Source organism: Carcharhinus amblyrhynchos, unplaced genomic scaffold, assembly GCF_965287045.1.
Source record: "Carcharhinus amblyrhynchos unplaced genomic scaffold, sCarAmb.v2.hapA chromosome_233, whole genome shotgun sequence".
Taxonomy (NCBI): Eukaryota; Metazoa; Chordata; class Chondrichthyes; order Carcharhiniformes; family Carcharhinidae; genus Carcharhinus; species Carcharhinus amblyrhynchos.
The window spans coordinates 217,501-244,720 of NW_027649973.1; the positions used below are offsets into that span (position 1 = coordinate 217,501).

A 27,220-nucleotide genomic window follows, 5' to 3' on the forward strand; every position below is an offset into this window, starting at 1 on the left:
CTGGTTTGTGTGATGGATTGGGGCTACATTCACCACCCTTTTGTAGTTCCTTGTGGTCTTGGGCAGAGCAGGAGCCCAGACCGAGCTGTGATACAACCAGAAAGAATGCTTTCTATGGGGCATCTGTAAAAGTTGGTGAGAGTCGTAGCGGACATGTTAAAATCGAGCAGAACTGGAGATTTGGAGCGAGGAAATAAAACCGGGGATAATGTGTGGCCGTGTAAAACAGCGTCTCGTGAATAAGGAGAACTGGTTCATTGCTTCAATGGTGAAAAATCTGATAACAATTTGGGACAAATTGCGACCTCTACTGGATATACAAGAACAGGAGGGAATCAGGCTCACAATTTAATAACAGGATCTCAGTGGTGGGAAATCGTGGGAGAGAAAGAGAGAGAGAGAGAGAGAGTGAAGCAGAGGGGGACAGATTTAAAACAGTGGCTCAGGATAATAATACCCTCAACTGTACCATTCTGGTTTACCCCACACCCCTCACTGTAACACTCTGATATATCCCACACCACTCACTGTAACACTCTGGTTTACCCCACACCCCTCACTGTAACACTCTGATATACCCCACACCCCTCACTGTAACACTCTGATATACCCCACACCCCTCACTGTAACACTCTGATATATCCCACACCCCTCACTGTAACACTCTGATATATCCCACACCCCTCACTGTAACACTCTGATATATCCCACACCCCTCACTGTAACACTCTGATATATCCCATACCCCTCACTGTAACACTCTGATATATCCCTCACCCCTCACTGTAACACTCTGATATATCCCACACCCTTCACTGTAACACTCTGATATACCCCACACCCCCTCACTGTAGCACTCTGATATATCCCACACCCCTCACTGTAACACTCTGATATACCCCACACCCCTCACTGTAACACTCTGATATATACCTCACCCCTCACTGTAACACTCTGATATATCCCACACCCCTCACTGTAACGCTCTGATATATCCCACACCCCTCACTGTAACACTCTGATATATCCCACACCTTCACTGTAACACTCTGATATACCCCAGAGAGGACACACTGGAGAACAGAGGGATACAGAGAGAAGATACACTGGGGAACAGAGGGATACAGCGAGAGGACACACTGGGGAACAGGGATAGAGAGAGGACACACTAGGGAACAGAGTGATATAGAGAAAGGATACACTGAGGAACAGAGTGATACAGAGAGAGGACACACTAGGGAACAGAGTGATATAGAGAGAGGACACACTGCGGAACAGAGGGATACAGAGAGAGGACACACTGGGGAACAGAGGGATACAGAGAGAGGACAAACTGGGGAACAGAGGGATACAGAGAGAGGACAAAGTCACAAACTAATCCCACTGTCCCACTCTCTCCCCATAGCCCTTTATCAATCCCAAACTAATCCCACTGCCCCACTCTCTCCCCATAGCCCTGTATCAATCCCAAAACTAATCCCACTGCCCCACTCTCTCCCCATAGCCCTGTATCAATCCCAAACCAATCCCTCTGCCCCACTCTCTCCCCATAGCCCTGTATCAATCCCAAAACTAATCCCACTGTCCCACTCTCTCCCCATAGCCCTGTATCAATCCCAAAACTAATCCCACTGTCCCACTCTCTCCCCATAGCCCTGTATCAATCCCAAGCTAATCCCACTGTCCCACTCTCTCCCCATAGATCTGTATCAATCCCCAAAGTAATCCCACTGTCCCACTCTCTCCCCATAGCCCTGTATCAATCCCCAAACTAATCCCACTCCCCCACTCCCCATTGCCCTGTATCAATCCCTAAACTAATCCCACTGCCCCACTCTCTCCCTATTGCCGTATATCAATCCCGAAACTGATTCCACTGCCTCACTGTCTCTCTGTCGTTGCTTGGGATTTATCTCACTTTCAGTCTGATGTTCTGTGAGTCCCAACAAAATACTGAATATTTTTCTTTGGATTGGAGTGGAATATTAAATTCTGCAGTAAATTTACGGAGTTAATATCAGTGTCTCCTTATCTCTCTCTTCCCTCTGTATCTAACCCCGTGCTGTACCTGTCCTGGGAGTGTTTGATGGGGGAACAGTGTAGAGGGAGCTTTACTCTGTATCTAACCCCGTGCTGTACCTGTCCTGGGAGTGTTTGATGGGGGAACAGTGTAGAGGGAGCTTTACTCTGTATCTAACCCCGTGCTGTACCTGTCCTGGGAGTGTTTGATGGGGGATAGTGAAGAGGGAGCTTTTCTCTGTACCTTACCTAGTAGAGAGACTGAGCGGGATTTTGTTTGAGAACGAGATCGAGAATGAGAGCGATAGAGCGAGAAAGAGAGACAAAGACAGAGAAACAGAGCGAATGAGAGAGAAAGAGAGATAGAGACTGAGAGAGATAGATACAGAGGGTGAGCGTGGTAGGGAGAGGGACATAGACAGTGAGATTTAGAGAGAGAGGGAGAGATGGCACGAGCAAGAGGGACAGAGGGAGACAGAGAGAAAGAGAGACAGATGGAGTGAGACAGTTAGAGACAGAGCGAGAGAAACGGAGAGAGACATACAGACAGACAGAGAGTCTGAGAATCATCAAGGGAGACAGAGAGAGCAAGAGAGAGAGAGCGACAGAGACAGGCAGATAGCGGAACAGAGGGAGAGACAGGGAGACAAAGAGTGGGAGATACAGAGAGAGAGGGAGAGACAGAGAGTGAGAGACACAGAGAGAGAAAGAGAGAGAGACAGAGGGAAAGAGAGACAGAGAGAGAGAAAGAGAGAGACAAAGAGAGAGAGAGACAGAGAGAAAGAGGGGGAGAGACAGAGATGTGTTCCTTGGGAGCACATCAGAGAGGGAGAGACTGGTGAGAGGAGAGCTTATGAGTAAGTTACTGTGTTTTTTTTAAAGTAACATCTCTAGCTTTTTTTTTAAATTTAAACCGGATACAGGAAGTGGTCACAGGGAGGCCTGGGAAGGAGTTTTTTTTTCCCTCTGGACCCCCATAAATTGGAAAGGTGAAGTGCGATGTTCCTCCTGTGGGATGTTTGAGGTGAGGGACACTGGTGGTGTCCCAGCAGGAGGTGCACCCGTTTGCAACTCCTTGAGGACCGTGTTAGGGACCTGGAGCTGGAACTGGAGGAACTAAGAATCATTCGGGATGCAGAGGCAGCTATCGACAAAAGTTACAGGGAGATAGTTACTCCTAAAAGTGATGCTTGGGTGACTGATAGAAGGGGTAAGAAGCAGTCAGAGTAGCGATTCCCCCGTGGCTGTTCCTCTCCAAAATAAGTACTCTGTTTTGGATGCTGTTGGGGTGAAAGACTCAACTGAGGTAAGCCATAGAGTACAGGTCTCAGGAGTAGAGCTCGTCCCTGATGCTCAGGTGGGAAGGGGGAAGAAAAGAACAGGATTAGTGATTGGGGATTCCATAGTTAAGGGGATAGATAGGAGAGTTTGTGGGAAAGAGAGAGACTCGCGGTTGGCATGTTGCCTCCCAGCTGCCAGGGTCCGTGATGTCTCTGAGCGAGTGTTTGAGATCCTGAAGGGGGAGGGGAACCAGCCCCAAGTTGTGGTTCACGTAGGCACCCATGACATGGGTGGGAAAAGGGACGGGGATATAAAACAGAAATTCGGAGAGTTCGGGTGGAAGCTCAGGGTTAAAACAAGCAGAGTGGTTATCTCTGGTTTGCTACCTGTGCCGCGGGATAGCATGGAGAAGAATAGAGAGAGAGAACATTTGAACTCGTGGCTAAAGGGATGGTGCAGGAGGGAAGGGTTCAGATACTTGGACAATTGGGGCTCATTCTGGGGTAGGTGGGACCTCTACAAGAGGGATGGTCTGCACCTGAACCAGACGTGAACTAATATCTTGGGGGGAAGGTTTGCCAATGCTATTTAGGGGGGTTTAAACTGATTCAGAGGGGGGATGGGAACGTGAACTGTCACTCCAATGTACAGGAGGATGAGAATAGGGAGGTCACGGATAAGGTTTCTCGGTCACAGCAGTGTATTGGCAGGCGGGAGGGTGGTTTGAAGTGTGTATACTTTAATGCGAGGAGCATACGCAATAAGGTGGACAAACTTGCAGCCTGGATTGATGCCTGGGACTTTGATGTTGTGGCCATTTCAGAGACACGGATAGAGCAGGGACAGGAATGGTTGTTGCAGGTTCCGGGGTTCAGATGTTTCAGTCAGAGCAGAGAAGGTGGTAGAAGAGGGGGAGGCGTGGCATTGTTAGTCAAGGACATTATAATGTGGCAGAAAGGACGTTTGATGTGGACCTGTCTATTGAGGTAGTATGGGCTGAGATTAGAAACAGGAAAGGAGAGATCACACTGTTGGGAATTTTTTATAGGCCTCCAAAAAGTTCCAGGGATGTAGAGGAAAGGATTGCAAAGATGATCCTGGATAGGTGCGAAAGTAACACGGTAGTTGTTATGGGGGACTTTAACTTTACAAATATCGATTGGAAAAGCTATAGTTCAAGCACGTTAGAGGGGTCAGTTTTTGTCCAATGTGTGCAGGGAGGTTTCCTGACACAGTATGTAGATAGGCCAACAAGAGGTGATGCTACATTGGATTTGGTACTGGGTAATGAACCAGACCAGGTGTTAGACTTGAAGGTAGGTGAGCACTTTGGTGATAGTGACCACAATTCGGTTACGTTTACCTTAGTGATGGAAAGGGATAGGCATATACCGAAGGGCAGAAGTTATAGCTGGGGGAAAGGTAATTATGAGGCTATTAGGCGAGATTTAGGATACATAGGGTGGAGTAGGAAATTGCAGGGGCTGGGAACATCTGAAATGTGGAGCTTATTCAAGGAGCACCAACTACTTACGTGGTGAAAAACTGCAGCAGGCGACGGTGCAGAGGGACCTCGGGGTCCTTGTGCATGAGTCGCAAAAACCCAGCCTGCAGGTGCAGCAGGTGGTCAGGAAGGTGAATGGGATGCTGGCCTTCATAGCGAGGGGGATTGAATATAAAAGTAGGGAGGTCTTGCTGCGGCTGTATAGGGCACTGGTGAGGCCGCAGCTGGAGTACTGTGTGCAGTTTTGGGCGCCGCACTTATGCAAGGATATTTTGGCCTTGGAGGGAGTGCAGAGGAGATTTACTAGGCTGATGCCGGAGTTGAGGGGGTTGAGCTATGAGGAGAGGCTGAATAAACTAGGCTTGTACTTGTTAGAGTTTGGAAGAATGAGGGGAGATCTCATTGAGACGTATAAGATGATGAATGGGATGGATAGGATAGAGGTGGAGAGACTCTTCCCGCTCAGAAAGGACAGTAGGACTAGGGGGCACAGCCTCAAGATAAAGGGGGGGCGGTTTAGAACGGAGTTGAGGAGGAACTTCTTCACTCAAAGGGTGGTGAATCTCTGGAATTCTCTGCCCGTTGAAGTGGCGGAGGCTGCCTCGCTAAATATTTTTAAGACACGGGTTGATGGGTTTTTGATAAGCGAGGGGATTGAGGGTTATGGGGAGAGGGCGGGAATATGGAACTGAGCCACGACAGATCAGCCATGATCTTATTGAATGGCGGGGCAGGCTCGAAGGGCTAGATGGCCTACTCCTGCTCCTATTTCTTATGTCCTTATGTTCTACAGTTAGTCCTTGATATATATGTACCTGTCAGGCAGGGAGGAAGTGGTTGAGCGAGGGGACCGTGGTGTACTAAGGAAGTTGAATCTCTGGTGAAGAGGAAGGAGGAGGCTTATGTGAAGATGAGACGTGAAGGCTCAGTTAGGGCACTGGAGAGTTATAAATTAGCCAGGAAGGAGCTAAAGAGAGAGTTAAGAAGAGCTAGAAGAGGACATGAAAAGACTTTGGTGGATAGGATCAAGGAAAATCCTAAAGCTTTCTACAGGGACGTCAAGAATAAAAGATTGGTTAGAGCAAGATTAGGGATAGTCAGAGACAGCAGTGGGAAGCTGTGCGTGGAGCCTGAAGAGATAGGAGAGGCACTGAATGAGTATTTTTCGTCAATATTCACGCAGGAAAATGTCAGTGTAGTCGAGGAGAATACTGCGATACCAGGTTGTAGACTAGACGGGATTGAGGTACATAAGGAGGATGTGTTGGCAATTCTTGAGAGTGTGAAAATAGATAAGTCCCCTGGGCTGGATGGGATTTACCCTCGGATTCTGTGGGAGGCTAGGGAGGAGATTGCAGAGCCTTTGGCTTTGATCTTCATGTCGTCATTGGCTACAGGTGTAGCGCTGGAAGACTGGAGGATAGCAAATGCTGTCCCCTTGTTCAAGAAGGGGAGTAGAGACCATCCTGGGAATTATAGACCAGTGAGCCTTACTTCAGTTGTGGGCAAAGTTTTGGAAAGAATTATAAGGGATAGGATTTATAATCATCTAGAGGGAAATAAATTGATTAGGGATAGTCAACATGGTTTTGTGAAGGGTAGGTCGTGCCTCACAAACCCTATCGAGTTTTTTGAAAAGGTGACCAAAGAGGTGGATAAGGGTAAGGCAGTTGACGTGGTGTATATGGATTTTAGCAAAGCGTTTGATAAGGTTCCCCATGGTAGGCTATTGCAGAAAATGCAGATGCATGGGATTGAGGGTGATTTAGCAGTTTGGATCAGGAATTGGCTAGCTGATAGAAGACAGAGGGTGGTGGTTGATGGGAAATATTCAACCTGGAGTGCAGTTACAAGTGGTGTACCTCAAGGATCTGTTTTGGGGCCACTGCTGTTTGTCATTTTTATAAATGACCTAGATGAGGGCGTAGAAGGATGGATTAGTAAATTTGCTGATGACACCAAAGTCGGAGGAGTTGTAGACTGTGAGGATGGATGTTACAGTTTGCAGAGGGACGTAGATAAGCTGCAGAGCTGGGCCGAGAGGTGGCAGATGGAGTTTAATACGGAAAAGTGTGAGGTGATTCACTTTGGTAAGAATAACAGGAGTACAGAATATAGGGCTAATGGAAGGATTCTTGGTAGTGTTGATGAGCAGAGAGATCTCGGGGTACATGTGCATAGCTCCCTGAAAGTTGGCACCCAGGTTGATAAGGTTGTTAAGAAGGCGTACGGTGTGTTAGCTTTTATTGGTAGAGGGATTGAATTTCGGAGCTGTGAGATCGTGTTACAACTGTACAAAACTCTGGTGCGGCCGCACTTGGAGTACTGCGTACAGTTCTGGTCGCCGCATTATAGGAAGGATGTGGAGGCATTGGAAAGGGTGCAGAGGAGGTTTACCAGGACGTTGCCTGGTATGGTGGGAAGGTCTTATGAGGAAAGGCTGAGGGACTTGAGGTTATTTTCATTGGAGAGAAGAAGGTTACGAGGTGACCTGATTGAGGCATACAAGATGGTCAAAGGATTGGATAGGGTGGACAGTGAGAGCCTTTTTCCTCGGATAGTGATAGCTAACACGTGGGGATACAGCTTTAAATTAAGGGGTGGTAGTTATAGGAAGGATGTCAGAGGTAGGTTCTTTACTCAGAGGGTAGTAAGGGCGTGGAATGCCCAGCCTGCAGCAGTTGTGGACTCGCCAACTTCAAGGGCATTCAAACGGTCAGTGGATAGGCATATGGATAACATTGGAATAGTTTAGGTTAGAGGGTCATTAGATTGGTTCCACTGGTCAGCGCAACATCGAGGGCCGAAGGGCCTGTACTGCGCTGTTATGTTCTATGTAGAGAGAGAAAGAAATAGTGGTTAAAGATGGTGAGAGACATTGTTCCTTGTCATTTATTGCACACTGTGTTCATATAACCACACATTGTTCTCTCAGGCAGAATGTGAAGCCGAAAATAAAATGTTAGAGGAAGTTCTTAACTCTCACATTGAGTAAAAAATCTTGGAGGGAGAGAGAGAAGAAAACAAGTCAGCGGGAGATTGAGAGAGAGAGAATCACAGAGAGAGAGAGACAGACAGACAGACAGAGAGACAGAGACAGAGAGAGAGAGACAGAGAGAGAGAGACAGAGAGACACAGAGAGAGAGAAGAGAGAGAGAGAGTAAGGGAGAGAGGCAGAGAGAGAGATAGGGAGAGACAGAAAGATAGAGAGAGAGAGAAAGAGCGAGATAGAAAGAGAGAGAGATAGAGACAGAAAGAGTGAGAGAGACAGAGTCAGAGAGAGACTGAAATAGGAATAGTGGTTAAAGATGGTGAGAGACATTGTTCCTTATCATCTTTTGCACACTGTGTTCATATAACCACACATCGTTCTCTCAGGCAGAATGTGGAGCCGAAAATGAAATGTTAGAGGAAGTTCTCAGCTCTCACATTGAGTAAAAAACCTTGGACAGAGAGAGAGAAGAAATCAAGTCAGAGGGAAATTGAGAGAGAGAGAGACAGCGAGTTCAGACAGAGAGAGAGATACAGAGAGAGAGAGAGACAAAGGGAGGTTGAGAGAGAGAGATAGAAAGGGAGAGGGAGAGGCAGATTCAGAGAGCGAGATGGACACACAGCAGGGAATGGAGAGTAACTACATCAACATGAGAAATTTCAAAAACACAACAGCAACCAGAACAGGTAAGAGGATTACTAAATCGACAGAGAACTCGAGGCACAGAGGGAGAGAGATAAGACACAGGGAGATGGAGAGACAGGGAGGGAGCGAGACAGATACAGAGATCCAGAGAGAGAGAGAGAGAGACATTGAGAAAGAGACAGAGAGGCCTGTACTTGTCCTGGGAGGGTTTGATGGGGAACAGCGTAGAGGGATCTTTACTCTGTATCTAACCCCGTGCTGTACCTGTCCTGGGAGTGTTTGATGGGGGGACAGTGTAGAGGGAGCTTTACTCTGTATCTAACCCCGTGCTGTACCTGTCCTGGGAGTGTTTGATGGGGGGACAGTGTAGAGGGAGCTTTACTCTGTACCTAACCCCGTGTTGTACCTGTCCTGGGAGGGTTTGATGGGGGACAGTGTAGAGGGAGCTTTACTCTGTACCTAACCCCGTGTTGTACCTGTCCTGGGAGTGTTTGATGGGGGGACAGTGTAGAGGGAGCTTTACTCTGTATCTAACCCCATGTTGTACCTGTCCTGGGAGTGTTTGATGGGGGGACAGTGTAGATGGAGCTTTACTCTGTATCTAACCCCGTGCTGTAGCTGTCCTGGGAGTGTTTGATGGGGGGACAGTGTATAGGGAGATTTACTCTGTATCTAACCCCGTGTTGTAGCTGAGCTGGTAGTGTTTGATGGGGGACAGTGTAGAGGGAGCTTTACTCTGTATCTAACCCCGTGTTGTACCTGTCCTGGGAGTGTTTGATGGGGGACAGTGTCGAGGGAGCTTTACTCTGTATCTAACCCCGTGCTGTACCTGTCCTGGGAGTGTTTGATGGGGGACAGTGTAGAGGGAGCTTTACTCTGTATCTAACCCTGTGCTGTACCTGTCCTGGGAGTGTTTGATGGGGGACAGTGTAGAGGGAGCTTTACTCTGTATCTAACCCCGTGCTGTACCTGTCCTGGGAGTGTTTGATGGGGGGACAGTGTAGAGGGAGCTTTACTCTGTATCTAACCCTGTGCTGTACCTGTCCTGGGAGTGTTTGATGGGGGACAGTGTAGAGGGAGCTTTACTCTCTATCTAACCCCGTGCTGTACCTGTCCTGGGAGTGTTTGATGGGGGGACAGTGTAGAGGGAGCTTTACTCTGAATCTAACCCTGTGCTGTACCTGTCCTGGGAGTGTTTGATTGGGGGACAGTGTAGAGGGAGCTTTACTCTGTATCTAACCCTGTGCTGTACCTGTCCTGGGAGTGTTTGATGGGGGGACAGTGTAGAGGGAGCTTTACTCTGTATGTAACCCCGTGCTGGAGAGACATTACCATTATTTGCCATGTAATTTTACAGAGATATCGCAACATTCTCCTCTTCTCTATTCCAGATCGAATCGAACAGGAATCAGTCAGGAGAATGTGCTCAATAACACCTACGCACCTCGGGCTGCTGTCTCTCACTGTCTTACTCATCACTTTGGCAACATCTATTGGGCTGAGAATGCAAGGTAGGAACATACACCTCGTACAGTTACTGAGAGAGGAGGAGAGGCTGCAAATTGTCTTGACTTTAACTTCCACCGTCAGTTGGCGATGACACTTTAATTTTGACGAAACTTGCGGTATTCTTTCTCCACGCAGTCTGTATTTGAGGTCAATGTGTATGTGTGACTTGCAAGAAACTTTCTTTCGCATTAAGTTACAAGCTTAATTTACTCATACGTTCAAACCTGTTGAGGGGGTGGAGGGGGGGAAGGTGGGCTTCACAAGCACACTACAGTAAAATAGATCGGCAGTTTTACTCTGTATCTAACCCCGTGCTGTACCTGTCCTGGGAGTGTTTGATGGGGGACAGTGTAGAGGGAGCTTTACTCTGTATCTAACCCCGTGCTGTACCTGTCCTGGGAGTGTTTGATGGGGGACAGTGTAGAGGGAGCTTTACTCTGTATCTAACCCCGTGCTGTACCTGTCCTGGGAGTGTTTGATGGGGGGACAGTGTAGAGGGAGCTTCACTCTGTATCTAACCCCGTGCTGTACCTGTCCTGGGAGTGTTTAAGAACATAAGAAATAGGAGCAGGAGTAGGCCAACTAGCCCTTCGAGCCTGCCCCACCATTCAATAAGATCATGGCTGATCTGTCGTGGCTCAGTTCCACATTCCCACCCTCTCCCCATAACCCTTAATCCCCTTGCCTATCAAAAACCTATCAACCCGCGTCTTAAAAATATTGAGTGAGGCAGCCTCCACCACTTCAACGGGCAGAGAATTCCAGAGATTCACCACCCTTTGAGTGAAGAAGTTCCTCCTCAACTCCGTTCTAAACCGCCCCCTCTTTGTCTTGAGGCTGTGCCCTCTAGTCCTACTGTCCTTTCGGAGCGGGAAGAGTCTCTCCACCTCTATCCTATCCATCCCATTCATCATCTTATACGTCTCAATGAGATCTCCCCTCATTCTTCTAAACTCTAACGAGTACAAGCCTAGTTTATTCAGCCTCTCCTCATAGCTCAACCCCCTCAACTCCGGCATCAGCCTAGTAAACCTCCTCTGCACTCCCTCCAAGGCCAAAATATCCTTGCGTAAGTGCGGCAACCAAAACTGCACACAGTTCTCCAACTGCGGCCTCACCAGTGCCCTATACAGCTGCAGCAAGACCTCCCTACTTCTTTATTCAATCCCCCTCGCTATGAAGGCCAGCATCCCATTCGCCTTCCTGACCACCTGCTGCACCTGCAGGCTGGGTTTTTGCGACTCATGCTGCAGTTTTTCGCCACGTAACTAATAGTCCTTCCTACTCTGTATCTAACCCCATGCTGTACCTGTCCTGGGAGTGTTTCATGGGGGGACAGTGCAGAGGGAACTTTACTCTGTATCTAACCCCATGCTGTACCTGTCCTGGGAGTGTTTGATGGGGACAGTTTAGAGGGAGCTTTACTCTGTATCTAACCCCGTGCTGTACCTGTCCTGGGAGTGTTTGATGGGGACAGTGTAGAGGGAGCTTTACTCTGTATCTAACCCTGAGCTGTACCTGTCCTGGGAGTGTTTGATGGGGGACAGTGTAGAGGGAGCTTTACTCTGTATCTAACCCCGTGCTGTACCTGTCCTGGGAGTGTTTGATGGGGGGACAGTGTAGAAGGAGCTTTACTCTGTATCTAACCCCGTGCTGTACCTCTCCTGGGAGTGTTTGATGGGGGGACAGTGTAGAGGGAGCTTTACTCTGTATCTAACCCTGTGCTGTACCTGTCCTGGGAGTGTTTGATGGGGGACAGTGTAGAGGGAGCTTTACTCTGTATCTAACCCCGTGCTGTACCTGTCCTGGGAGTGTTTGATGGGGGGACAGTGTAGAGGGAGCTTTACTCTGTATCTAACCCTGTGCTGTACCTGTCCTGGGAGTGTTTGATGGGGGACAGTGTAAAGAGCTTTACTCTGTATCTAACCCTGTGCTGTACCTGTCCTGGGAGTGTTTGATGAGGGACAGTGCAGAGGGAGCTTTATTCTGTATCTAACACCGTGCTGGAGAGACATTACCATTATTTGCCATGTAATTTTACAGAGATATCGCAACATTCTCCTCTATTCCAGATCGAATCGAACAGGAATCAGTCAGGAGAATGTGCTCAATAACACCTACGCACCTCGGGCTGCTGTCTCTCACTGTCTTACTCATCACTTTGGCAACATCTATTGGGCTGAGAATGCAAGGTAGGAACATACACCTCGTACAGTTACTGAGAGAGGAGGAGAGGCTGCAAATTGTCTTGACTTTAACTTCCACCGTCAGTTGGCGATGACACTTTAATTTTGACGAAACTTGCGGTATTCTTTCTCCACGCAGTCTGTATTTGAGGTCAATGTGTATGTGTGACTTGCAAGAAACTTTCTTTCGCATTAAGTTACAAGCTTAATTTACTCATACGTTCAAACCTGTTGAGGGGGTGGAGGGGGGGAAGGTGGGCTTCACAAGCACACTACAATAAAATAGATCGGCAGTTTTACTCTGTATCTAACCCCGTGCTGTACCTGTCCTGGGAGTGTTTGATGGGGGACAGTGTAGAGGGAGCTTTACTCTGTATCTAACCCCGTGCTGTACCTGTCCTGGGAGTGTTTGATGGGGGACAGTGTAGAGGGAGCTTTACTCTGTATCTAACCCCGTGCTGTACCTGTCCTGGGAATGTTTGATGGGGGGACAGTGTAGAAGGAGCTTTACTCTGTATCTAACCCCGTGCTGTACCTGTCCTGGGAGTGTTTGATGGGGGACAGTGTAGAGGGAGCTTTACTCTGTATCTAACCCCGTGCTGTACCTGTCCTGGGAGTGTTTGATGGGGGACAGTGTAGAGGGAGCTTTACTCTGTATCTTACCCCGTGCTGTACCTGTCCTGGGAGTGTTTGATGGGGGGACAGTGTTGAGGGAGCTTTACTCTGTATCTAACCCCGTGCTGTACCTGTCCTGGGAGTGTTTGATGGGGGACAGTGTAGAGGGAGCTTTACTCTGTATCTAACCCCGTGCTGTACCTGTCCTGGGAGAGTTTGATGGGGACAGTGTAGAGGGAGCTTTACTCTGTATCTAACACCGTGCTGTACCTGTCCTGGGAGTGTTTGATGGGGGGACAGTGTAGAGGGAGCTTTACTCTGTATCTAACACCATGCTGTACCTGTCCTGGGAGTGTTTGATGGGGGGACAGTGTAGAGGGAGCTTCACTCTGTATCTAACCCCGTGCTGTACCTGTCCTGGGAGTGTTTAAGAACATAAGAAATAGGAGCAGGAGTAGGCCACCTAGCCCTTCGAGCCTGCCCCACCATTCAATAAGATCATGGCTGATCTGTCGTGGCTCAGTTCCACATTCCCGCCCTCTCCCCATAACCCTTAATCCCCTTGCCTATCAAAAACCTATCAACCCGCGTCTTAAAAATATTGAGTGAGGCAGCCTCCACCACTTCAACGGGCAGAGAATTCCAGAGATTCACCACCCTTTGAGTGAAGAAGTTCTTCCTCAACTCCGTTCTAAACCGCCCCCTCTTTGTCTTGAGGCTGTGCCCTCTAGTCCTACTGTCCTTTCGGAGCGGGAAGAGTCTCTCCACCTCTATCCTATCCATCCCATTCATCATCTTATATGTCTCAATGAGATCTCCCCTCATTCTTCTAAACTCTAACGAGTACAAGCCTAGTTTATTCAGCCTCTCCTCATAGCTCAATCCCCTCAACTCCGGCATCAGCCTAGTAAACCTCCTCTGCACTCCCTCCAAGGCCAAAATATCCTTGCGTAAGTACGGCAACCAAAACTGCACACAGTTCTCCAACTGCGGCCTCACCAGTGCCCTATACAGCTGCAGCAAGACCTCCCTACTTCTTTATTCAATCCCCCTCGCTATGAAGGCCAGCATCCCATTCGCCTTCCTGACCACCTGCTGCACCTGCAGGCTGGGTTTTTGCGACTCATGCTGCAGTTTTTCGCCACGTAACTAATAGTCCTTCCTACTCTGTATCTAACCCCATGCTGTACCTGTCCTGGGAGTGTTTCATGGGGGGACAGTGTAGAGGGAGCGTTACTCTGTATCTAACCCCGTGCTGTACCTGTCCTGGGAGTGTTTGATGGGGACAGTTTAGAGGGAGCTTTACTCTGTATCTAACCCCGTGCTGTACCTGTCCTGGGAGTGTTTGATGGGGGGACAGTGTAGAGGGAGCGTTACTCTGTATCTAACCCCGTGCTGTACCTGTCCTGGGAGTGTTTGATGAGGGGACAGTGTTGAGGGAGCTTTGCTCTGTATCTAACCCCGTGCTGTACCTGTCCTGGGAGTGTTTGATGGGGGGACAGTGTAGAAGGAGCTTTACTCTGTATCTAACCCCGTGCTGTACCTGTCCTGGGAGTGTTTGATGGGGGGACAGTGTAGAGGGAGCGTTACTCTGTATCTAACCCCGTGCTGTCCCTGTCCTGGGAGTGTTTGATGGGGGGACAGTGTTGAGGGAGTTTTACTCTGTATCTAACCCCGTGCTGTACCTGTCCTGGGAGTGTTTGATGGGGGGACAGTGTAGAGGGAGCTTTACTCTGTATCTAACCCCGTGAAGTACGTTAACCTTCAGGGAATAAGGCGGTGGCATATCCCACACCTCGCATTACTGACATAATCTCCATCTGTCAGGCCTCCAGGTGAACAGCGAGCTGCTGCATCGCGTGAACGAGCTGGATGGAAAGTTCCAGAATCTGTCCGCCACCCTTCAGCAGAACCGTGAGAACGGGAAAGCTCTGTGTTCTATCCTCCGAACGCAAGCAGGTGAATGGTCCCTGACACCCTTAACACTGCCTGCCTCCGCTCCCAAGCTGAGTAATCAGTTCCACCCCGACGCGATCTCAAATGATAAAAAGGCTGAGGGGGTTAGGTCTCACTACTCTGTATCTAACCCCGTGCTGTACCTGTCCTGGGAGTGTTTGATGGGGGGACAGTGTAGAGGGAGTTTTACTCTGTATCTAACCCCGTGCTGTACCTGTCCTGGGAGTGTTTGATGGGGGGACAGTGTAGAGGGAGCTTTACTCTGTATCTAACCCCGTGCTGTACCTGTCCTGGGAGTGTTTGATGGGGACAGTGTAGAGGGAGCTTTACTCTGTATCTAACCCCGTGCTGTACCTGTCCTGGGAGTGTTTGATGGGGGGACATTGTAGTGGGAGCTTTACACTGTATCTAACCCCGTGCTGTACCTGTCCTGGGAGTGTTTGATGGGGGGACAGTGCAGAGGGAGCTTTACTCTGTATCTAACCCCGTGCTGTACCTGTCCTGGGAGTGTTTGATGGGGGGACAGTGTAGAGGGAGCTTTACTCTGTATCTAACCCCGTGCTGTACCTGTCCTGGGAGTGTTTGATGGGGGGGACAGTGTAGAGGGAGCTTTACTCTGTATCTAACCCCGTGCTGTACCTGTCCTGGGAGTGTCCCCGTATCTCTCAGGGTTTGGAGCAAGCCAGGGGGGCATGGACTGACCGAGATCTGTCCAGAAGAATTTGATCAGGAGTCGGGCAAGCGAATGGGACTTGAAGCCTGAGGCCTAACGATCATTGAATCCCTATAGAGCAGAAGGAGACCATTCAGCCCATCGGGTCTGCACCGACCACAATCCCACCCTGGACTCTATCCCCATAACCCCATGTATTTACCCTGCTAGTCCCTCTGACACTAAGGGGTAATTTAGCACGGCCAATCCACCCGACCTGTCGGCTCGAGAGACAGAGAGAGAGAGAGAGAGAGGGGCTGAACGGCCTCGTCCTGTTCCTGTGTAACAGGCTTGAGAGAGAGAAAGGGGCTGAACGGCCTCCTGTTCGTAATGTTCCAGTGTATTTAACTGATTGAAAACTTCATTATTCCACAGAACTCCTGTGTCCGGATGGCTGGCAGATCCCGACACAAAGCATCTATAAATTCTCCACTAAAAAACTCAACTGGACTGTGGCAAAAAATGAATGTGAATCCCAAAATTCCCACCTCCTCATCATTGATACACAACAGGAAGAGGTGAGAATGACAGAAACTTAGAATGCGCGGGAGAGTAAAACTCCCTCTACACTGTCCCCCCATCAAACACTCCCAGGACAGGTACAGCACGGGGTTAGATACAGAGTAAAGCTCCCTCTACACTGTCCCCCCATCAAACACTCCCAGGACAGGTACAGCACGGGGTTAGATACAGAGTAAAGCTCCCTCTACACTGTCCCCCCATCAAACATTCCCAGGACAGGTACAGCATGGGATTAGATACAGAGTAAAGCTCCCTCTACACTGTCCCCCCATCAAACATTCCCAGGACAGGTACAGCACGGGATTAGATACAGAGTAAAGCTCCTTCTACACTGTCCCCATCAAACACTCCCAGGACAGGTACAGCATGGGATTAGATACAGAGTAAATCTCCCCCTACACTGTCCCCCCATCAAACACTCCCAGGACAGGTACAGCACAGGGTTAGATACAGAGTAAAGCTCCCTCTACACTGTCCCCCCATCAAACACTCCCAGGACAGGTACAGCACGGGGTTAGATACAGAGTAAAGCTCCCTCTACACTGTCCCCCCATCAAACATTCCCAGGACAGGTACAGCATGGGATTAGATACAGAGTAAATCTCCCCCTACACTGTCCCCCCATCAAACACTCCCAGGACAGGTACAGCACGGGGTTAGATACAGAGTAAAGCTCCCTCTACACTGTCCCCCCATCAAACATTCCCAGGACAGGTACAGCATGGGATTAGATACAGAGTAAAGCTCCTTCTACACTGTCCCCATCAAACACTCCCAGGACAGGTACAGCATGGGATTAGATACAGAGTAAATCTCCCCCTACACTGTCCCCCCATCAAACACTCCCAGGACAGGTACAGCACAGGGTTAGATACAGAGTAAAGCTCCCTCTACACTGTCCCCCCATCAAACACTCCCAGGACAGGTACAGCACGGGGTTAGATACAGAGTAAAGCTCCCCCTACACTGTCCCCCCATCAAACACTCCCAGGACAGGCACAGCACGGGGTTAGATACAGAGTAAAGCTCCCTCTACACTGTCCCCCCATCAAACACTCCCAGGACAGGTACAGCACGGGGTTAGATACAGAGTAAAGCTCCCTCTACACTGTCCCCCCATCAAACATTCCCAGGACAGGTACAGCATGGGATTAGATACAGAGTAAATCTCCCCCTACACTGTCCCCCCATCAAACACTCCCAGGACAGGTACAGCATGGGATTAGATACAGAGTAAATCTCCCCCTACACTGTCCCCCCATCAAACACTCCCAGGACAGGTACAGCACAGGGTTAGATACAGAGTAAAGCTCCCTCTACACTGTCCCCCCATCAAACACTCCCAGGACAGGTACAGCACGGGGTTAGATACAGAGTAAAGCTCCCTCTACACTGTCCCCCCATCAAACATTCCCAGGACAGGTACAGCACGGGGTTAGATACAGAGTAAAGCTCCCTCTACACTGTCCCCATCAAACACTCCCAGGACAGGTACAGCACGGGATTAGATACAGAGTAAAGCTCCTTCTACACTGTCCCCATCAAACACTCCCAGGACAGGTACAGCATGGGATTAGATACAGAGTAAATCTCCCCCTACACTGTCCCCCCATCAAACACTCCCAGGACAGGTACAGCACAGGGTTAGATACAGAGTAAAGCTCCTTCTACACTGTCCCCATCAAACACTCCCAGGACAGGTACAGCACAGGGTTAGATACAGAGTAATGCTCCCTCTACACTGTCCCCCATCAAACACTCCCAGGACAGGTACAGCATGGGGTTAGATACAGAGTAATGCTCCCTCTACACTGTCCCCCATCAAACACTCCCAGGACAGGTACAACACAGGGTTAGATACAGAGTAAAGCTCCCTCTACACTGTCCCCCCATCAAACACTCCCAGGACAGGTGCAGCACGGGGTTAGATACAGAGTAAAGCTCCCTCTACACTGTCCCCCCATCAAACACTCCCAGGACAGGTACAGCACGGGGTTAGATACAGAGTAAAGCTCCCTCTACACTGTCCCCCCATCAAACACTCCCAGGACAGGGACAGCACGGGGTTAGATACAGAGTAAAACTCCCTCTACACTGTCGCTCATCGACACATTATTAAACTAGAAAGAGCGCAGAAAAGATTTACTATGATGCTACCGGGACTTGATGGATTGAGTTATGAGGAGAGGCTGGATAGACTGGGACTTTTTTCTCTGGAGCGTAGGAGACTGAGGGGTGATCTTATAGAGGTCTATAAAATAATGAGGGGCACAGATCAGCTAGATAGTCAATATCTTTTCCCAAAGGTAGAGGAGTCTAAAACTAGAGGGCATAGGTTTGAGATGAGAGGGGAGAGACACAAAAGTGTCCAGAGGGGCAATTTTTTCACACAGAGGGTGGTGAGTGTCTGGAAAGAGCTGCCAGAGGCAGTACTAGAGGCGGGTATAATTTTGTCTTTTAAAAAGCATTTAGACAGTTACATGGGTATGATGGGTATAGAGGGATATGGGCCAAACGCAGGCAATTGGGATTAGTTGAGGGGTTTAAAAAATGGGGCAGCATGGACAAATTGGGCTGAAGGGCCTGTTTCCATGCTGTAAACCTCATTGACTCTATGACTGCCAGAGCAGGTACAGCATGGGGTTTGGTACAGTATAAAGAGAGAGATAAGGAGCAGTGTTTGTGAATTGAGACACTCACATTAACTCCGCAACTTTACTGCAGAATTTAATATTCGACTCCATTCCGAAGAAAAATATTCAGTATTTTATTGGATTCTTTGAGAATGAGACTGAAGGAAATTGGATATGGATCGATGGAAGCCCAGTGAGGTAACTCCCAACATCAGAGGGAGAGAGAGTGGGACAATGGGATTAGTTTGGGATTGATACAGGGCTGTGGGGAGAGAGCGGAACAGTGGGATTAGTTTGGGATTGATACAGGGCTATGGGGAGAGAGTGGGACAGAGGGATTAGTTTGGAGATTGATACAGGGCTATGGGGAGAGAGCGGGACAGTGGGATTAGTTTGGAGATTGATACAGGGCTATGGGGAGAGAGTGGGGCAGTGGGATTAGTTTGGGGATTGATACAGGGTTATGGGGAGAGAGTGGGACAGTGGGATTAGTTTGGGATTGATACAGGGCTATGGGAAGAGAGTGGGACAGTGGGATTAGTTTGGGGATTGATACAGGGCTATGGGAAGAGAGTGGGACAGTGGGATTAGTTCGGGGATTGATACAGGGCTTTGGGGAGAGAGTGGGACAGAGGGATTAGTTTGGGGATTGATACAGGGCTTTGGGGAGAGAGTGGGGCAGTGGGATTACGTTGGGGATGATACAGGGCTATGGGGAGAGAGCGGGACAGTGGGATTAATTTGGGGATTGATACAGGGCTATGGGGAGAGAGTGGGACAGTGGGATTAGTTTGGAGATTGATACAGGGGTATGGGGAGAGAGTGGGACAGTGGGATTAGTTTGGAGATTGATACAGAGCTATGGGGAGGGAAAGGGGCAGTGGGATTAGTTTGGGGATTGATACAGGGCTATGGGGAGAGAGTGGGGTAGTGGGACTAGTTTGGGGATTGATACAGGCCTATGGGGAGAGAGTGGGACAGTGGGATTAGTTTTGGGATTGATCCAGGGCTACGGGGACGGTGCGGAGCAGTGGGATTCGTTTGGGGATTGATACAGGGCTATGGGGAGAGAGCGGGGCAGTGGGATTAGTTTGGAGATTGATACAGGGCTGTGGGGAGAGAGTGGGACAGTGGGATTAGTTTGGGGATTGATACGGGGATGTGGGGAGAGAGTGGGACAGTGGGATTAGTTTGGGGATTGATATCGGGCTATGGGGAGAGAGTGGGGCAGTGGGATTAGTTTGGGGATTGATATCGGGCTATGGGGAGAGAGTGGGGCAGTGGGATTAGTTTGGGGATTGATATCGGGCTATGGGGAGAGAGCGGGACAGTGGGATTAGTTTGGGATTGATATCGGGCTATGGGGAGAGAGTGGGGCAGTGGGATTAGTTTGGGGATTGATATCGGGCTATGGGGAGAGAGCAGGGCAGTGGGATTAGTTTGGGGATTGATACAACTCTGTAGGAATATTGTCCTAATTCTTAAGACATTTTATTCTTTTTTTTTATTTCCCGAGGTCTAATGGATGGCAGCGGAACCAGCCAGATAATTGGAAGAATTCCAATGAAGCCTGTGGCACAATCATTGTGGATTTTTTCTTGCATAATTCTGGTTGGAATGATGTGTCCTGTTCCTCGCAATACCATTTTGTCTGTGAGAAACTGCCTCCATTCTGCAGCGCTGCAGCTGACTTTGGGAACCTTTGTACCTGAAGGACAGAGAACAAGAGACTCATAAATGTGTAAACATCCCCACCCCCTCTACTCTTCCCCTTAGCACCCCACTTTCCATATATTCCCCAGTGTGTCGACCCCCCAGATGTCTCTGTTCCCCATTGTGTCCTCTCTCTATATCCCTCTGTTCCCCAGTGTGTCCTCTCTCTGTTTCCCTCTGTTCCCCAGTGTGTCCTCTCTCTGTATCCCTCTGTTCCCCAGTGTGTCCTCTCTCTGTATCCCTCTGTTCCCCAGTGTGTCCTCTCTCTATATCCCTCTGTTCCCCAGTGTGTCCTCTCTCTATATCCCTCTGTTCCCCAGTGTGTCCTCTCTCTGTTTCCCTCTGTTCCCCAGTGTGTCCTCTCTCTGTATCCCTCTGTTCCCCAGTGTGTCCTCTCTCTGTATCCTTCTGTTCCCCAGTGTGTCCTCTCTCTGTATCCCTCTGTTCCCCAGTGTGTCCTCTCTCTATATCCCTCTGTTCCACAGTGTGCCCTCTCTCTGTATCCCTCTGTTCCCCAGTGTGTCCTCTCTCTGTATCCCTCTGTTCCCCAGTGTGTCCTCTCTCTGTATCCCTCTGTTCCCCAGTGTGTCCTCTCTCTATATCCCTCTGTTCCCCAGTGTGTCCTCTCTCTGTATCCCTCTGTTCCCCAGTGTGTCCTCTCTCTGTATCCCTCTGTTCCCCAGTGTGTCCTCTCTCTGTATCCCTCTGTTCCCCAGTGTGCGCTCTCTCTATATCCCTCTGTTCCACAGTGTGCGCTCTCTCTATATCCCTCTGTTCCACAGTGTGTCCTCTCTCTATGTCCCTCTGTTCCCCAGTGTGTCCTCTCTCTATGTCCCTCTGTTCCCCAGTGTGTCCTCTCTCTATATCCCTCTGTTCCCCAGTGTGTCCTCTCTCTGTATCCCTCTGTTCCCCAGTGTGTCCTCTCTCTGTATCCCTCTGTTCCCCAGTGTGTCCTCTCTCTGTATCCCTCTGTTCCCCAGTGTGCGCTCTCTCTATATCCCTCTGTTCCACAGTGTGCGCTCTCTCTATATCCCTCTGTTCCACAGTGTGTCCTCTCTCTATGTCCCTCTGTTCCCCAGTGTGTCCTCTCTCTATGTCCCTCTGTTCCCCAGTGTGTCCTCTCTCTGTATCCCTCTGTTCCCCAGTGTGTCCTCTCTCTATATCCCTCTGTTCCCCAGTGTGTCCTCTCTCTATATCCTTCTGTTCCCCAGTGTGTCCTCTCTCTGTATCCCTCTGTTCCCCAGTGTGTCCTCTTTCTGTATCCCTCTGTTCCCCAGTGTGTCCTCTCTCTGTATCCCTCTGTTCCCCAGTGTGTCCTCTCTCTATATCCCTCTGTTCCCCAGTGTGTCCTCTCTCTATAACCCTCTGCTCCCCACTGTGTCCTCTCTCTATATCCCTCTGTTCGCCAGTGTGTCCTCTTTCTGTATCCCTCTGTTCCCCAGTGTGTCCTCTCTCTGTATCCCTCTGTTCCCCAGTGTGTCCTCTCTCTATGTCCCTCTGTTCCACAGTGTGCGCTCTCTCTATATCCCTCTGTTCCACAGTGTGTCCTCTCTCTATGTCCCTCTGTTCCCCAGTGTGTCCTCTCTCTATGTCCCTCTGTTCCCCAGTGTGTCCTCTCTCTATATCCCTCTGTTCCCCAGTGTGTCCTCTTTCTGTATCCCTCTGTTCCCCAGTGTGTCCTCTCTCTGTATCCCTCTGTTCCCCAGTGTGTGCTCTCTCTATATCCCTCTGTTCCACAGTGTGCGCTCTCTCTATATCCCTCTGTTCCACAGTGTGTCCTCTCTCTATGTCCCTCTGTTCCCCAGTGTGTCCTCTCTCTATGTCCCTCTGTTCCCCAGTGTGTCCTCTCTCTGTATCCCTCTGTTCCCCAGTGTGTCCTCTCTCTATATCCCTCTGTTCCCCAGTGTGTCCTCTCTCTATATCCTTCTGTTCCCCAGTGTGTCCTCTCTCTGTATCCCTCTGTTCCCCAGTGTGTCCTCTTTCTGTATCCCTCTGTTCCCCAGTGTGTCCTCTCTCTGTATCCCTCTGTTCCCCAGTGTGTCCTCTCTCTATATCCCTCTGTTCCCCAGTGTGTCCTCTCTCTATAACCCTCTGCTCCCCACTGTGTCCTCTCTCTATATCCCTCTGTTCGCCAGTGTGTCCTCTTTCTGTATCCCTCTGTTCCCCAGTGTGTCCTCTCTCTGTATCCCTCTGTTCCCCAGTGTGTCCTCTCTCTGTATCCCCCTGTTCCCCAGTGTGTCCTCTCTCTATATCCCTCTGTTCCCCAGTGTGTCCTCTCTCTATATCCCTCTGTTCCCCAGTGTGTCCTCTCTCTGTATCCCCCTGTTCCCCAGTGTGTCCTCTCTCTAGACCCCTCTGTTCCCCAGTGCGTCCTCTCTCTGTATCCCTCTGTTCCCCAGTGTGTCCTCTCTCTAGACCCCTCTGTTCCCCAGTGTGCCCTCTCTCTATATCCCCCTGTTCCCCAGTGTGCCCTCTCTCTATATCCCTCTGTTCCCCAGTGTGTCCTCTCTCTGTATCCCCCTGTTCCCCAGTGTGCCCTCTCTCTATATCCCTCTGTTCCCCAGTGTGTCCTCTCTCTGTATCCCTCTGTTCCCCAGTGTGTCCTCTCTCTGTATCCCTCTGTTCCCCAGTGTGCCCTCTCTCTGTATCCCTCTGTTCCCCAGTGTGCCCTCTCTCTATATCCCTCTGTTCCCCAGTGTGTCCTCTCTCTGTATCCCTCTGTTCCCCAGCGTGCCCTCTCTCTATATCCCTCTGTTCCCCAGTGTGTCCTCTCTCTGTATCCCCCTGTTCCCCAGTGTGCCCTCTCTCTATATCCCTCTGTTCCCCAGTGTGCCCTCTCTCTATATCCCTCTGTTCCCCAGTGTGCCCTCTCTCTGTATCCCTCTGTTCCCCAGTGTGTCCTCTCCCTATATCCCTCTATTCCCCAGTGTGTCCTCTCTCTATATCCCTCTGTTCCCCAGTGTGTCCTCTCTCTATAACCCTCTGTTCCCCAGTGTGTCCTCTCTCTATATCCCTCTGTTCCCCAGTGTGTCCTCTCTCTATATCCCTCTGTTCCCCAGTGTGTCCTCTCTCTATATCCCTCTGTTCCCCAGTGTGTCCTCTCTCTATGTCCCTCTGTTCCCCAGTGTGTCCTCTCTCTATATCCCTCTGTTCGCCAGTGTGTCCTCTATCTGTATCCCTCTGTTCCCCAGTGTGTCCTCTCTCTAGACCCCTCTGTTCCCCAGTGCATCCTCTCTCTGTATCCCTCTGTTCCCCAGTGTGTCCTCTCTCTATATCCCCCTGTTCCCCAGTGTGCCCTCTCTCTATATCCCTCTGTTCCCCAGTGTGTCCTCTCTCTGTATCCCTCTGTTCCCCAGTGTGTCCTCTCTCTAGACCCCTCTGTTCCCCAGTGTGCCCTCTCTCTATATCCCCCTGTTCCCCAGTGTGCCCTCTCTCTATATCCCTCTGTTCCCCAGTGTGTCCTCTCTCTGTATCCCTCTGTTCCCCAGTGTGTCCTCTCTCTAGACCCCTCTGTTCCCCAGTGTGTCCTCTCTCTGTATCCCCCTGTTCCCCAGTGTGCCCTCTCTCTATATCCCTCTGTTCCCCAGTGTGTCCTCTCTCTATATCCCTCTATTCCCCAGTGTGTCCTCTCTCTATATCCCCCTGTTCCCCAGTGTGCCCTCTCTCTATATCCCTCTGTTCCCCAGTGTGTCCTCTCTCTGTATCCCTCTGTTCCCCAGTGTGTCCTCTCTCTAGACCCCTCTGTTCCCCAGTGTGCCCTCTCTCTATATCCCCCTGTTCCCCAGTGTGCCCTCTCTCTATATCCCTCTGTTCCCCAGTGTGTTTTCTCTCTGTATCCCCCTGTTCCCCAGTGTGCCCTCTCTCTATATCCCTCTGTTCCCCAGGGTGCCCTCTCTCTATATCCCTCTGTTCCCCAGTGTGTCCTCTCTCTGTATCCCTCTGTTCCCCAGTGTGTCCTCTCTCTATATCCCCCTGTTCCCCAGTGTGCCCTCTCTCTATATCCCTCTGTTCCCCAGTGTGTCCTCTCTCTGTATCCCTCTGTTCCCCAGTGTGTCCTCTCTCTAGACCCCTCTGTTCCCCAGTGTGCCCTCTCTCTATATCCCCCTGTTCCCCAGTGTGCCCTCTCTCTATATCCCTCTGTTCCCCAGTGTGTCCTCTCTCTGTATCCCCCTGTTCCCCAGTGTGCCCTCTCTCTATATCCCTCTGTTCCCCAGGGTGCCCTCTCTCTATATCCCTCTGTTCCCCAGTGTGTCCTCTCTCTGTATCCCTCTGTTCCCCAGTGTGTCCTCTCTCTATATCCCTCTGTTCCCCAGTGTGTCCTCTCTCTATATCCCTCTGTTCCCCAGTGTGTCTTCTCTCTGTATCCCACTGTTCCCCAGTGTGTCCTCTCTCTATATCCCTCTGTTCCCCAGTGTGTCCTCTCTCTGTATCCCTCTGTTCCCAAGTGTGCCCTCTCTCTATATCCCTCTGTTCCCCAGTGTGTCCTCTCTCTATATCCCCCTGTTCCCCAGTGTGCCCTCTCTCTATATCCCTCTGTTCCCCAGTGTGCCCTCTCTCTATATCCCTCTGTTCCCCAGTGTGCCCTCTCTCTATATCCCCCTGTTCCCCAGTGTGCCCTCTCTCTATATCCCTCTGTTCCCCAGTGTGCCCTCTCTCTATATCCCCCTGTTCCCCAGTGTGTCCTCTCTCTATATCCCTCTGTTCCCCAGTGTGTCCTCTCTCTGTATCCCTCTGTTCCCCAGTGTGCCCTCTCTCTATATCCCTCTGTTCCCCAGTGTGTCCTCTCTCTATATCCCCCTGTTCCCCAGTGTGCCCTCTCTCTATATCCCTCTGTATGGACAGTAGGGTGTTGAGAGGTTTGGAGCGAGGTTTTAAAAGGGAGATCGCTGTCCCCTCTTGTCCGTTTAACATCTTATTTTTCAGAGAAGCCCTGCAGGCGACAGGAGAGATTTGAGTGCGTCACCTTTAACCCAGTAACTGAGCTGAGAGAAGAGTTCCAGGGGGATTGGGTCAGAACCAATCTTTTTATCAGATATAGCAGCACAGTTAGGCCATTCAGCCCATCGAATCCACACCGCCATTCCACCATGACTGATAACCCTCCTCATCCCCATTTTCCTGACTCAGCCCCCCCTTCAACAAATATCTCGAACTCTTCCTTAAATTAACAGGTTATTTATCAGTCACGCGCAAGGCTTACATTGACACGGCAATGAAGTTCCTGTCAAGTTGCCCCAGTCGCCACACTCCGGGCCAATGCCCCCCTCACCAGCACGTCTTTCGGGCTGTGGGGTGAAACCGGAGCACCCCGGAGGAAACCCACGCAGACACGGGGAGAATGTGCAGACTCCACACAGACAAGTCCCCCCCACCCCGGGAATTGAACCCGGGTCCCTGGCGCTGTGAGACAGCAGTGCTAACCCACTGTGTCACCGTGCCCCCCTGGGAATCGAACCCGGGTCCCTGGCGCTGTGAGACAGCAGTGCTAACCCACTGTGTCACCGTGCCCCCCCGGGAATTGAACCCGGGTCCCTGGCGCTGTGAGACAGCAGTGCTAACCCACTGTGTCACCGTGCCCCCCTGGGAATCAAACCCAGATGCCTGGCGCTGTGAGACAGCAGTGCTAACCCACTGTGTCACCGTGCCCCCCTGGGAATCAAACCCGGGTCCCTGGCGCTGTGAGACAGCAGTGCTAACCCACTGTGCCACTGTGCTTTGGGGTAGCGAATTGCACAGATGACTAACCCTTTGGGAGAAGGAGTTTCTCCTCGAGTCTGTAAATTTGCTGTCCCTTATCCTCAGATCCTGTCGTCCAAGAATGCCCCACAAGAGGGAGCCTCTGACTCACATCCACTTTATCCAAACCTTTCATCATCCTGTACACCTCAATTTAATCTCCCTTCATTCTGCTAAATCCCAGAGGGTATGTTCAATCTCTCTTCATTTGACAAATCCCCTCATCTCTGGAATCAATCGAGTGAACCCCCTCTGAACTGCCTCCAATCTCACTCCATCTCTCCTCAAATAAGGGGACCCAAACTGCGCCCAATACTCCAGCTGCGGCCTCCTCAATGCCTTGTATAGCTGGAACAATACTTCCCTACTTTTATATCCCATTCCTTCAGCTACAAATACCAATACCCCATCTTTATTATCTGTTGCAGCTGCGTGTGAGTTTTCTGGGACTCATGAACCAGGACACCCAGATCCCTCTGCATCCTCCCCCCCGCCCGAGTCTCTCCCATTCAGATAATAAGTCGCCTTCCCATCCAACTAGAGAGAGAGAGAGAGAGGAAGGAGACTGTCAGCGACAGAATGGTCACTGTGTGTCTTCTGAGTCACGGAGATTGAGAATCAGTGAGGGTAACACTTGGATTGTTTTTTTTCGGACACCTACCCTGCCTTACTGTCTCCGTGTATCTACCTGGTTGTCACTGCGAGTGTGTGATATGGTTTTTATTTTCTGTTTAAGTTGCTATATTAAAGGTGCTTTTGCTGTTTGGTTTTGATCTGGGAGATCTGTTACTCACTTCCCTGCCACATGTTTGACATTTTCGAGAAGCCAGATTTCCCTCGAAGACAGCCGTGGACATGTATCCGGATTCCCCCGTACTCCCTACAGCCCCGGGGACGGGACAGCTTGTCCGGGAGAGCTGAGCCGTGAGTGAGAGCCCCTCACTCCGGGGAGGGGCGCGTGGAGTGACCCACGTCCTCTATTCTCCCAGTGATAATTGTCGGATTCGACCTGGAAACATGGATTTCCCGAGCTGGGAAACAGAGACATGGAAACTGGAAGCAGGAGGAGGCCGATCGGCCCTTCCAGCCTGCTCCGCCATTCATTATGAATTCTCGGCTGATCATCAAATTCAATATCCTGATCCCTCCCCTTCCCCCCCCCCTCCCCAGTATCCCTCGATCCCTTTCGCCCCAAGA

At 50.2% G+C, this 27,220-nt stretch overlaps 2 protein-coding genes across 2 annotated transcripts in view; both read left to right on the forward strand.

The window, feature by feature from the left end:
- LOC145338912 (hepatic lectin-like) overlaps positions 1-20,286 on the forward strand; it is a 28,716-nt gene extending 8,430 nt beyond the window's left edge. Inside the window, exons 2-7 of the mRNA XM_080183305.1 lie at positions 9,833-9,952; positions 12,023-12,142; positions 14,579-14,710; positions 15,795-15,937; positions 18,666-18,772; positions 20,091-20,286. Of these exons, the coding sequence (XP_080039431.1) occupies positions 9,833-9,952; positions 12,023-12,142; positions 14,579-14,710; positions 15,795-15,937; positions 18,666-18,772; positions 20,091-20,286 (818 nt within the window). The remainder of the gene's footprint in view (positions 1-9,832; positions 9,953-12,022; positions 12,143-14,578; positions 14,711-15,794; positions 15,938-18,665; positions 18,773-20,090) is intronic.
- On the forward strand, positions 18,664-26,947 carry LOC145338913 (uncharacterized; the record flags this gene model as incomplete). Its single annotated transcript, XM_080183306.1, has 4 exons — positions 18,664-18,772; positions 20,091-21,794; positions 25,211-25,296; positions 26,805-26,947. Coding segments are annotated over exons 2-4 (1,631 nt in total), but the record flags the coding sequence as incomplete, so codon positions are not given.
- Between the last annotated feature and the right edge of the window lie 273 nt (positions 26,948-27,220).